This window comes from Manacus vitellinus, unplaced genomic scaffold, assembly GCF_001715985.3.
Source record: "Manacus vitellinus isolate BGI_N305 unplaced genomic scaffold, ASM171598v3 scaffold_13_pilon, whole genome shotgun sequence".
NCBI lineage: Eukaryota > Metazoa > Chordata > Aves > Passeriformes > Pipridae > Manacus > Manacus vitellinus.
In genome coordinates, this window is record NW_021938999.1 from 9,500,513 (window position 1) to 9,514,081 (window position 13,569).

General features: G+C 36.0%; 1 protein-coding gene across 1 annotated transcript in view; it reads left to right on the plus strand.

The window, feature by feature from the left end:
- LRRK2 (leucine rich repeat kinase 2) overlaps positions 1-13,569 on the plus strand; it is a 64,022-nt gene that overhangs the window by 17,573 nt on the left and 32,880 nt on the right. The window contains exons 9-20 of the mRNA XM_018068031.2: positions 506-630; positions 1,168-1,247; positions 2,030-2,136; positions 3,754-3,883; positions 4,448-4,572; positions 5,975-6,108; positions 7,739-7,883; positions 8,224-8,363; positions 9,700-9,828; positions 9,913-10,083; positions 11,822-12,077; positions 12,286-12,474. Coding sequence (XP_017923520.1) covers positions 506-630; positions 1,168-1,247; positions 2,030-2,136; positions 3,754-3,883; positions 4,448-4,572; positions 5,975-6,108; positions 7,739-7,883; positions 8,224-8,363; positions 9,700-9,828; positions 9,913-10,083; positions 11,822-12,077; positions 12,286-12,474 — 1,731 coding nt within the window. The remainder of the gene's footprint in view (positions 1-505; positions 631-1,167; positions 1,248-2,029; positions 2,137-3,753; positions 3,884-4,447; positions 4,573-5,974; positions 6,109-7,738; positions 7,884-8,223; positions 8,364-9,699; positions 9,829-9,912; positions 10,084-11,821; positions 12,078-12,285; positions 12,475-13,569) is intronic.

Genomic DNA, 13,569 nt, shown 5'->3' on the forward strand with positions numbered 1-13,569 from the left:
TTCTTCCCTTAAATGCTGAAAAAATCACAGGTATGAAATGATTTATTTTAAATTCTCTTGCACTTTCTGGGATGAGATATTTCTCTCCTAGCAACTACAATTTGCATTTTGTTTTTTAATGGCATTCCTTCAGAGTGCTGATGGCTCTATAATAAGTGGTTACATGCAAATGGTTCACAGTTATATTCTATGTTTGTGGTATTCTGTATGTAAATACACGGGGAAAAGTACATGCAGGTCTTTTCAACCAAAACCTTGACTGATCCGTAACTGTGTGACTCATTTACTACACTAAAGTTTTTTCTCCCTTTATAACCTTAAAGACATTTTTCAAATCTGTCATAGAGCTTATGTCAAAAGACTTCTCCCTTCCCAGAAAAGGCTTATCTTCCCACTAATTTTTGCACTTTTGGCAGCATGAGCACCTCCATGACTACAGGAAGGTTTAGCCATAAGTGTTTTGTTTTCACAGTAAGAATTTATTGTAAATATTTTATATTTCAAGCTGAAACAATATTCTTAAACCGGGACTTGGAGGAAAGAAAAGAAGAGGAGGAGGAAGAAAAATTATGCTGGTTGGAAGCATGTTACAGAGCGTTAGAACTGCACCGAAAAAATACAGATGTGCTGGTGAGAATTTCTGGATGATGGGAGTATGGGAAGACTACGTTATATATTGAATAAAATGTTTAGCAACATCCTTTTCTCACATATATCCTCAGGCAAAAAAAGCTTTAAGGAGTGGATTAGATTTAGAATAAATCTTACCTTTCTTGCCTTTCTTATCTTTGATCATCTTAAGACGTTTCAGTTACTCCTTTGGATCAAATGTTGGTAGTTAAGATAAAACTTGTTACCTGAAACTTTGGCCATGCAAAGATTGTTGTTTACATGTCTCCTGTGTGTCCAGCAGCCAAACACAGGCCCATCAACAGAAGAATTAGTCTTGGCCTAAATAGGTATCAAAATGAAAATCAAATAATGAGAATGTGGCACATGTTTGTAACTCAGGCCTATTCCAGCTCTATACATTTTGTTCTATTTCTACATAAAGCACCTGATGCCTTTGTTTTGGACTGAAAAGCAGTCAAACTATTTAAGTTTTTTCATATGTTTTAATCTTCTAAAGGTATATTTTCTTAATATTTTTTCTCTGTTTATATTCAGGAGGCTGCATGCTGGGCTTTGAAAAATCTGTTTCTGTATCAACGCAACCTTCATGAGAAGATTGGAGATGGAGATAATCAGTCAGTGTTATCTTGAACTGGATTTTTGGAAATGAAAAAAATGAGTGCCTATTGTTAGGCTATTCGGGAGTTCATGTTTCAGTTATTTTTAGTTTTGTTTCCTGTTTTCTAATATATGATTAAATGCATGATGATCTACAAAGTTTCTTCAAAAGTGTGCTAACCTTGGCTCAGGCAAAACTGCTGGTGTTTTAGTAAAGAGTCAAAACACAGCCTATTAGAACTAATTTTTACAGTTTACAAGGAATTTTGTCTTCAGATGCAACAAGGATAAAGAATGTAAGAATTGGGAAAGTAGACAAGATTAAGATATCTAGCATGTAAGGAGTGTGGAAAAGCAGTGCTCTTTTTCACAAATCAGATGAAAGGGCATTGTAGAGGGAATGCTGCCTCATCAGGTAGAATCTAGGCATGGATAAGACACAGATTTCCATTTTACTATTTTTTTTTTTTACTTTTTACATTTTCCATTTTACTTTTTTTCTCAGAGTTGCTTAAAATTTTAGTCATTCCATTTTTAGTAAGCCTATTTTTACCCCTTTCTGGGCCTCAAGTCACTTGGAAAGCATGGTTCCAAGTGAAATCAGTGAGGTTCAGGCTAAACAAAGTTGTGTAGGTCACAAAGGGCTTTCTGTCAACTATTGCTCTGGTAACATATTAGAAGCCAAGAACAATCATCTGAAAAGTTCATTATGTCACATAATACCTTTTCAGGAAACTACAATCTTGAAGGAACTTCTGTGATGCAGTCAATGTGCTGTGATTTTTTTTCTCTCCAAAAGGTTCCCAGTAGACAGAGCAGTGATGCTCTCCATGCTGATGCACTCCTCTTCAAAAGAAGTGTTTCAGGCAGCTGCTAGTACCTTGGCAATTCTGTCACAACAAAACGGTAAGGGACTTTCATTATCTTTACTTTCTAATTCAGCAGAAAGTTATTGCATTTATATTAAGGAGAATTTAGTGTGCTGTTGAATGAATACAATATTCCCTGTGATTAGAATATTACGCTGTTGTGTTCAGTAGGAAGTTTGTTCCTTGCTTTGAAAAAGCTGTTCTTGGCTAGTATCAAAAAGTATGTGGAAGTAAAGAGTACTCTGCTGGTTCATGTGTTGCAATTGCTGCTTTTTGGAGCAGGAGACATGAGAAGAGTGTGTTCTCTCTGTATGCTTGTTTAAATATTTATTGTATGTTTGAATTTCGTCACAAGCAGCATTTGTTGAAAATCATGTGAATAAGGAACACAACCCAACAAATAACATCTTCTTGCCTATCATGGGAAATTTGAACAGTCCTGTGGACTTTAGTGAATCAAATTGTGTAGAAAGTTAAGCATGTGCACGACAGTTTTCAAGATTGCTTTAGTCCTGATTGTGTCCCTAACGTGGTTTCCTAACTTTTTTCGGTTTGCAGACCCCCTCAAAATTTTTCAGTGGAGATGTGGACCCCTGGGTAGAGTATTTAAGCCTTTTAAGACAGTTGACCTGCTTTTATTACCAGAATCCTTTGAAATGGTTATGGACCTCAAGTGGTTTGCAGACTGCACATTGAAAACCACTGGCTAGATAGGAAGAAAAAGCCTAGCAGTTAATTACCATTTTCTAGGTGAGAAAGCACTGTTCTATCACTAGTTTACTGAGCCATCCACATAAAACCTAGCACTTAAAAGGTTTTATAGTTATTTATGAGATCAATATCTATCTGTATTGAGAACTAGATCTCATAAATGTGTGCATACTGTTATCATATAGCAGGTACATATCCATGTTACTGACAAGCGGGCCTCTGATTCCTTTTGGAAATCTAAAGCAAGTTTTTCTTTTGTCTTTTTTTATTATTCCTTTTTTTACCCCTAAATGAATGTGCTTACAGCAGAAATGATAGACATAAAGAAGCTTAGTAAAACGCACTGTTGCTTGAACTAACCATTTGAAATGAATGTACTGGACTGGGAATAACAAGATTTGGTGGTAGTTACTATGATAATTTAGAATGTTTTTATAGTGTTCTGATTTGTGTTGGTTAGCTATAACATGTGCTTGGATATTTGAATTTTAAAAAATGAATTAACAAAGTCAATAGAGTGAAATAATTTACTTTTTGAAGCTTTATTATGGAAGTTTGAAGATTTTTTCAAAGTTTTAAATTATAGCTTTCCTACATGATCACAGAGTGTGATTACAAGGAAAAAGTATAAGAATAAAGATTTTTGAAAATAAAAGTAGTCATACATATTCTCCTTCCAATATGCTAACTTTATGTACCTAAAAATAGCAGATGTATAGAAACTTATTAGATGATTGGGAATTACAATCTGTTTGCTTGAGCTGTGCAAACAGAAGTCAGCTTCAGCTCAAATTGTTTCCCATTCTAATTTACACTATAATATGTGTGTTTGGTGAGGGGAAAAAATTGAAAAAAATTAGGGGAAAAAAGCAGTTCTGTTGGTTTTGAGAACTATACATAAAGAAAGATTTACTTATAGGATGCTTGCTATTTTGTGTTGTAGTAAATATTAGGAAGACACTTCTGGCAAAAGGCATACATATGAATGTTTTGGATATAATGAGGAAACATCCAAGTTCTCCTGAAGTAGTTGAAAGTGCCTGCAGGATTCTGAATCGTGTTTTTGAAGGAAGGTAATATAATTAGAAACGCGTGTCCAATCCCAAAGTGAAGGTTTGTGAGATTCAGTGCTGTAAGCAATTGCATGTAAATTATTGACTGTTTCACTGATACTAAATTGACCACAGGCTGACAGCCCTATTTAAGACATGGAATTCTGTAAGCCCTGTAGTCAAATGCCCAGGTGGATGTGTGCAGGGAGAGGCACGTTCTTCTCTTCATGGTTCTTGAACAGTGAGATTTGAATAGACTATCCCTGGGTGGTCTCCCCTCCTGTTACCTGCACTGAATTCCACTGAGAGCTAAGAAGTTTCCCACAATATCAACTTAATAACATTATGTTAATATTACTTTTGTGTTGGCTAGGATGGAATTATTTACATAGACTGAGTTAATGGAATGGCATGAAAATAATTTGCTATGATGAAGAAAAATGCCGTAGCTTAATTTATATTTCGTAGCTCAAATCGCATTTGCAGTATTCTAAAGGGTTATCACACAGTATTAATTGAGGAAGCCAATACATGTACAATTTAGAAATGCATTCTTTTTATTCATTTAATAAACAACATTTTCAGTTTTCCTCATCTGGATATAATGACAGTAGCAGTATCAGAAGTTGTAAAAGCCATGAGGAAACATGAAAAATCACTCTCTGTACAACTGGAAGCACTTCGAGTCCTTTTACACTTTATGATGCCTGGTAAGTCATCCAAAGTCATACACCAAATCAGAGAATAGAATCAGCTGGTTTTTAGTCTTTCTTGTCTAATGGGACTGCCTTGAGTGGGACTTCAAAAAATTATTGCAGTTTCTGTACATGGCAGAGGAGAGCTTTAAATCTTTAGGAACATATAAGATGGAGGCAAATTTTTGAGCTATTGAAAGTAACAGACCAAAATTATCAGTGCTGATTTCCTCTTGATTTAAAGATAAAATATACAATTATATACTATTTTCTACCAAAAACAAGAAACCAAACTGACAAGCTTAGAAATTCCTTTCCAAAAAAACCTCTTTAATGGCAATCCAGAGGGGGGAAAATGTTCTTTAGTAGAATTTAGGTATAGTTTTAACTCTTTTTATCGGTGTACTCTTGTATCTCCTGCTTTTTTCCTCTGCTATTAAGCATGAGAGTACAGACATGGGGTACTGATTTTTTTTCAGAACAACTTTTTGCAAGTATCACTCTGCAGTTTTAGTTGAACATTTACAAAACCAGTAACTCTGAAAATAGTAACATGGCTAATATGCACACTGATGGCAGGTTTTCAGATTCCTTCTATTATTTGTGTTATAATTCTAATACTTTCCTTTTTTTTCCAATGAACAGCAGGATTAAGACTTGATATATATATTCTAACATGTAGGCAGCGTGATTTGTTTGCCAGTATCCTGGAAGGGGGGCCCTTCTAAAGTGTAATCAGATACAGAGAGAGTCAACTGGATGTTGGAACTTGCAGGTTAATTAGGGAATAAAAAAGTAATTTATAGGAAAAATAGCAATCAGAACAAATATGAATGCTGAAGTGACTTTTAAAGGATTTCTGGGTACTTTCTCTAGTGTCACTTGAGTGCAAGTGCCAAAAGCTACAACAAAGGTAAATCTGAAAGACCTTTTTCTGTTCTTTTATATGTGGTCACATTCCACTTAATGTCATCTGTGTGTAAAATTTGTCCTATGATGTGCTGCCAAGTGAGCAAGGACAAATAGTTCATATACTTCTCCATAGTGTCTCCTTTCCAGAAGGAAGAGGCATTCTGAAGTAGGTATCAGGAACACCAAGAAACTCCATAGCTCAAGAAAGTAATATATTGCAAAGTACCTTAGGCCAAATTCTTTGGCACGATTTTGTATTTTTATAGTAAGCAGTGAGCAAACATGTGGTGAAATCGTCCCTTCAAACTGAATATACTCACATTACAGTGTAAATCTGGAGGGACTCCAGTTTCTGATACAATGTTCTGAAAATGTCATAAGATCTGAAATACGCCCTCTGAGTCACCTCTGTGTTCAGTTTGATTGTTAGGTTGTTATATGGGGTTAATAGTGGGAAGAATATGAAATCTGCTGTTCTGAGGAAGGCTGTTTTCTGTTGTTGCAGATACAAAGCACGAACACCAGAATGGTTCTTCCAGAGATGTGGGAGATGCTGCTTTTGCACTTACAGTGAAAGTCATTAAAAGCCAGTGTCTCTTGGAGGGAACTCACTCATTGGTGCTTAATGCTTTGAACAGGGTATAGTTAAAGATTTATTCTAATGGATATTGTCATTATTTTACACTTGTAATGGTGAAGCATTTATAAGTTTTAGTTCTGCATTGATTTTCCTATTGATTTGATAAAATTAATCTTAACTCCTGAGTTTTAATGATCTTTTGGAGTTTCTTCTTACTTTCTTTCCTGGAGTGTATTAGATGATCCTTTATACAGTAATTCTAAAGGATATTTATAAAAAAAAGGTCATTTTTTTTTAAAACATACAGTTTATTTGTGATTTTTTTTTTAAGGGACTAGTGTATACATGAAAAGTGTCCTCATCTACACTCAGCTACACATAGAACTGAGTGGACAACTCAATTGTCTCCATTCCTTTCATTAGCCAATTCTATAAGTTTTTCCAGCCACTGGAAAACAGAATGTTCACAGTGCCTTGAAGGGGAAGCTGAAAAATGAAAGGCTGAAGCAGACTCAGTCTGTACAAAGGAAACACTGGGCAGTTTGCATGGCAAATAAACTTTAAATCCTAGTGATTGGAAAGGTTTAACTTCATGGCTTTCAGAAGAATCCCATTTCTACAATGTTTTCAAGCTTCGTATAACTACAATCAAAAAGTATTAATTCATAATTTTTTAAAAGTCTCTCAAGAATTTTAATTTGAAAACGAAATTTCAAACAGCTTCAGTCAAGGAAACTTATGTCTCTTACATTTTTTACAGAAGTCAGAGCAAGTAGTGTATCAGTGAAAGAGTTCTAGAGTGTCTAAAGGACATTTCTTGACCTGAAGATATCAGATATAGGAATTAACAAGGGAGGTAAAATAATTTTTGCTTAGAGAAGGTATTACAGTGTTCAGTGCTTTGTGACCATCCTGATCGCATTTTCCAGCCCAGCTGGTTTGTGTTTTGGGGTACTACAGTATCAACCAGAAGGGCTAAAAATTGACACATTTTAATGAAAAACTACAGACAGAACAGGGAGGAAGATGGACATGACTCCACTGAAATAATTTTGCAGATTTGCAAGTCACAGTGACAGCTGTGACACTCTCAGATCTAGGCCCCGTCTAGGTTTCCTCCATCTAGAAGTGGGGGGAAATTGGGAAAAAATATCACAAATAACCTATTGATATGCTGTATAATAAACCCAAAATACTAAAAATCTTGATGAGGTGTGGTAATAGGTATGTTGTTTCATATCTTTTTATTTTTGTATTTTTTCAGTTGTCATCATGTTAATCACCTGTACTAGTTCTGAAAAAAAAAACAACACATTTTTGTTCCTTTTTAACCACAAAAGAAGTACATTTTCTCCCTCTTCTTGTCCTTAAAAAAATGATATGAACTTATCAGTGTACTGAAAACTTGAGGAAAAAAAATCCCACTCTTCGTCAGAAACCTAGCTAGGGAATATTTTCAAAATCAAAGTTGAAAATCTGTGGGTTATGAGCAGCTGAAACTGATGGTTGATAAGGAAATCTTTTTGAGATCGTGATTATTGTTATTTATTGTCACATCAGATGTAATTTCACATACTTATGAGGAACAATCGCTTGTTCTTACAGAACAGCTTTAAGAACAAGCAACTCTTCTGTTACCATTGTAAGCAGAATAAACTTCATCTGATTTTATATTCCTTTCTTCATTAGTTTATTGGAAATCCTAGCATTCAGAAGTGTGGATTAAAACTACTTGCTTCTGTAGCTGAGTGCACTGGTGCACTAGAAATCTTAATCCAGCAAGGAGCTACTGACACTGTGCTCCACACCCTACAGATGTATCCAGACGAACAAGGTAGGGAAGGTCTTTTGTCAGTAGAATGAGAATGACATGGCAGGAGGGTCTGATTAACCTTAGAGGCTGTAACTGGTCTATTGCCCTCTTTAGTGCTGGATGTCATGTAGGTTGTCTGTAGCTCTCTTTAGTGCTGGATGTGATGTAGGTTGCATGGCAAGAAAAGGCTGCAATACTGCATAGTCCTCAGGTTCACCCACATTGTAGTTATGCCTGGCCCTGTAATAGCTTGTGCCAATAACTTTGTGGAACGTTACTAAAAGACTACTTAAATCTTGGGTTTATTCAACATAGAATGTCTGAATTATCAATGTCTGAATAATATTTATTTCCATTCCAGACATACAGTGTTTGGGTTTGAGTCTTCTACGCTCTTTGATTACAAGAAAGAGTTTGTGTATTGCAACTATGCATGTCCTGTCAGCAGTTCTGGTTTCTACTCTGCGACGGTTTAAAGAAGTCACTGAAATCCAGATGCATGTACGTGTCATTTCTATGTGCAAAGATGAAAACAAAAGCCAAAGCCTTAGAAAATTATTTTAATATAGTTATATTTTAAGTATAATTCCTTATTTTACTTCATTTTGATTGTATTGCAATTACTAGATTAGTGTAAACTTGTGTAATTAAACTGGTATGTTTGTTGTAGAGGTGGTTTTCTTGGAGACATATATTCAATCCAGAATATGTAAGCACAGATTAAATGTTTATCTAAAACTTCTGAGATCTGCAAACTAGAACAAATTTCTCAGTCATGATCCATCATTCTGTCAATCTATAACCATTTAATGAAGTAACCATCATTATATTGTTGATTGCCCTTCTTTGAGAACTCAAAGAAAATAACTTAGTTCCCAGCCTTGTCACCAGCAATAAACTTAGTGTAGGAATGGTGTATTTAAGAAAGGATATTACTGGAATACTGTGTCAGACTTTGGAGCCACATCTGTATATGGAAGGAAAGTTCTTTTTCTGCAAATACACATTCAGTCCTCCTTGTGTGAAAGTTCTGTTTCCTCTGCTTCAGAAGTTTTCCCTGTTTGTTGCCAGTTTCATTTTTCTAGCAGAATGGAGATTGCCCATGAGATCAGCTTTCTGTGAGAGTTTCTGTACTTCTGTTTCAAATCAGTATGAAAATATCAAAAGTACAGCCTCCCTTCTTTGCTGCTATTTTTCCCCCAACCATTCCCCATTTAGCTTAGCAACCAATGTAGAGAGAAGTAATGTGCTGAAATAAGGAACTTACTTTAAGTGATTTAGTCTCAATTAAGTTTGGACAGGGTCCCCAGTTTACCCAGTTCACCCTTCTAGGTGAACTTTACTTGCAGAACTGCGGGGTAATTTCGTGTTTCTTCTTAGTTTTTGGATACAGCTCTTAGGTTTTTCATTTAGTCCATGTATTTTTTTCAAATTCAACGATTACTGAGCAACACATGGAACGGGGATGTATCTTCGTTCCATATCTTTAGAAGGAGATTGTTTCCTCTCTACGTTTTCAGGAAATCACGAGTACATTTGTCACTGCCAGTGTCAGATATTATGGTGCATATTTGGCTTTTCAAAGTGTCAGTTAATATATGTTTAAGAGGGTCAGCTAAACAAGCATGAAACTACAGTTATATAAACACAGAGACACCTGGTGTTTCTGCCTTCTCTCCTGATCTTCTCTGATTTGTGAATTATTGCATGTTTAAAAGCAAGACAAAAAAATTAAAGCACATATCTTTTGGTTGAAATTTGATTTTGTTGCCTGACCTGTTTTAAAATGACACCTTTTAACACTATACTTCTTTGAATCTTCTCATTGTGTTCTTAGGGACTTCATGCAATCCTGTCAATTCTTGGTTTGTCACCTTGTTTTGCAAAGCTGCTGGTAAATGAATCATTTGACACAGTCATTTTCTACCAGATGTCTATGTGTTTCACTGACCAGCGAGATCAACAGGTATCTTTTACTTTGACAGCTCCACAGCTGAGAAATGTTTGTGGCTTTTTTGTCCTAACTTTTATTGTTTGTCTTCCCATTCAGTTTCAAACCCTGTGTTGTAAATGTTTTGCTAAAATAGCTGAAAATGATGATTTAAAAAATATGATGCTGGAAAAAGCATGTATGGAGTGCAATAGTATTATGGCTGAATGTTTACTTCTACTGGGAGCTGATATTAATAAGAAGACAAAGACAAACTCTTTGATCTATCAGGTAATATGTGGAAATATATATATAATTTTATTACTTTAAAATTTGTGCTTTTGGGTTCTTTTCTATTTTCCTTGATTTGACAGAACACAGTAGCAATGTAACTGTGACCTGAGTGTTGTTAACTGTCGTTACTGACAGTGACTTCAGGCTCAGTCTGATGGTCCCTGAAACACCCTTCCCTTTATTGAAGCTCACAGGGCACTGTCACATAGAATGTGCCCCCACTGTCAGTTCAGTTCTCCTGCAAGTTCACTTTGAAGTCCGTGCTTTCCGACTGTTTACCCTGTTGTTGTGCAAACCTGTGTTCAATCAGGTACTGATTTAGCCTTAGCTATGGAGTATTTTTGAAGAAGACTGAAGATCAAACTTTGCAAGTTGGCATTTTTTTGAACTAGTTAGGTGTAGAATGTATCAAGCCGTTAAAGCCCAGACGGGAAACTGGTATTCCAAATTCAGCTCTTTCCAAGCTCTGTGAGGCCGAAGTACCAGTGGACCAGCAGCCAGCTTTATCCAGACAGCAGCCACATCCAGAGCATCAACTAGCTGAAGTACATAAGTATCTTAAAAAAGGCCATAGGCAAACATTCCATCTGGATTCAGCCCTGCCAATGTAAAGGCTGTTCCCACATGCAAGTACTCCTTCCTTAATGTGACTGCCTTTAAATTTGGGGGGTTTTTTGAGAAGTGGTATGCATAAGCACTTCTTAATTTTACTTCAGTGTCAAAGTTTTAAATAGTCTGAGAGAACCCCAGCAATACTCCCTACAGGAAATTAGGAAGTGTTCAATTCTGCTGGCAGAACTGGATGAGTGATGAAATACAGATTGATTTGGAACCAATCATCCATCCATTAAATGTGAAGTTTGCAAGTCAGCATTAGCAAACCACAGTGGACAAATTGAAGTAACTGGAAATATTGCTAAAAAATATTTTTAATATTCACAATCAGCACTGCTCTGTGTAGCAGTGCAGGCTTGGAGATTGGGATGAATCATAGAATCATTAAGGTTGGAAAAGATCTCCAGGATCATAGAGTCTGACCTTCAACCAAAAATCACTATGGCACTAAGTGCCACATCCAGTTGTTTCTTGAACACTTCCAGGGACGGTGATTCCGCCACTTCCCTGGACAGCCCATTCCAATGCTTAACTACCCTTTCAGTGAAGAAATTCTTCCTGATGTCCAACCTGAACCTCCCCTGACGCCACTTGAGGCCATTCCTCTCATCCTGTTGCTTGCTGCCTGGGAGAAGAGACCAGTCCCCACCTTGCTACACCCTCCTTTCAGGTAGTTGAAGCCAGTAGACCTGGGCTCCCTAGCACTAGGGCAAGGCTTGATGAGTCTCACTGTTGTTGCCCATTCGTCAAATATCCAGATGATATGGCAGAATAACACCTGAGTGTCTTTTTTCCACTGAACAGATCAATAAATGGAATTGCCGTAGACCGCATGCAGTAACCAAACCAGATAAATTGCCATATATTTTTGACTGAAAATTGTGTGCATTCATGGAAATAATTACACTTGCAGAACTCAAACATTTGATACATTTTGGGCAAAGACTTCATGGAAATGGGAGTTGGTACTCAGATGCTTCAAGGAGTAAGAAGTTGCGTAATTGAAAAAGAGTCACAATCCTAAAGATAAAGTGAATCTGAATTTGAGACAAGCCTCTTAATGCAGTCTGAGGTGTTGTTTAAATGCCTCACATGATTTTTTTAATTGCTTTTCTCCTAGGTTTGTGACAAAGGAAATAACCCTAAATTGGTGGAATTGCTATTAGCCAATGGTGCTCGAGAGCAAGATGTTCGGAGTGCTTTAACCATCAGTATAAAGAGAGGAGATAGCCAAATCATCAGCTTGCTCTTAAAGAAGCTTAGCCTTGATGTCACCAACAGCAGTATATGTCTGGGAGGATTTGGTATTGGGAGACTAGAACCTTCCTGGCTCATTCCTTTGTTCCCAGATAAACTTACTCCAATAAAAAAACAAAGTGAGTATATATAGAAATTGTTACATCTCTTGATGGTACTATGAAGGTGTTTTAGATCAAGACTTTCAGTTCAGGCTCTCATAGCATTCAGCTTGTTATAGAAAGTCTGGCAAAACTTGAAAACAAATCAAGACATTTCAGATATTTTTTTAAAGCTATTTGAATTTCTTGGAGAATATTCTATAGTTTCTGTTTCTTATACATACAGATGCAGGTTCTGCACTGGCAAGAATGGTGCTTAAATTCCAGATGAAGAATATTTCAGAGGATAGATCAAGAGCGTCCTCTGATCCAAACTTCTCTGAAGATGGAGTGGATAAAAACTATGATTGGAATTTCATACCCGACCCATTAGTGGACAGTATTTTTCCTTTGAGTGATGATATTGATAGTGAAGGTAATTGTATTTATTTTCTTTTTTCTTTTTATAATCCCAGTCTAGCGTACCAGGGCAAGACTTACAGCCACAAGTCAGTTGCTTATTTGTATTTGACATATAACACTTCCCATGAAGAAAAAACTGTTGTGTAAAATTTCATTTGTGGTAACATTGGAAAATAGTTTATGATGAGTATGTACTTTATCTACAAAATTAGGACCTTAAAGAATTTTATTGTCCATTTAAAATTAGTTCTTCATGCATTCAGTTTTTTGTAGAGAGAAAGAGTTGGATGCGTACAACCACATTTAGATTTTGACTGTTTTAGATAAACATTTATGAGCTGCCTTTATAGCAAAAAGCAGTTGTTTCAAGAGCCCAATTCGTCTCATCATGAAGTCAGGTGTATTGCAATATAGAAACCCCTGTGTTCCCTGGGTTGTCTGTAAATAAAGTTTACACAACCACATATGGTATAGAGGACTATACTATTAAAAAATAAAGTAGGTGAAACAAACCCTATCCCAAAGATAACTAATTGATCGGCAAGTGTAAATGACAGGTTTATGTTCAGTCCAACATCATTCTTGGTAACCATGTCAGGACATCTGAATGCCTTTAACTTCTAAAAAGGCAGCATTTCTGTCTATAATATCAGAGTGGCCTTAATTTGTAACATATCTTTTTTTGTTCAAATGTCGCTCTTGTTTTAGAACAGTTGGCTACTTAAAATGGTCACAGATGAAGAATTTGAATTTTAGAATCAGAGAATCCCAAGGAAGTTTTTTGTCCTGTTTTGTTCTTTTCCTTTATATCATTCAGTACTACTTTTCATTTCTGTAGGTCTTTTTGTTGTCCCACATAAAAAAGTGTATTCTTATTATCTTAAGAAAATACATTTGTTACTGACAGGAGTGATTTTAGGAGTTTTAAAAGTAGCTTTGAGAAGAGGGACACCAAATGGGTCCATATAATCCTAAATCACCAAATCCAGAGTGGTATTTGATGTTTCATTCTCAACAAATGTGGGAGTAAAAATTCATCTATTAAAATGCAACCTTTTTCTATTTTCAAAAGCTATTTACACTGCAGTAGCAGAAAGATATGCTGTGA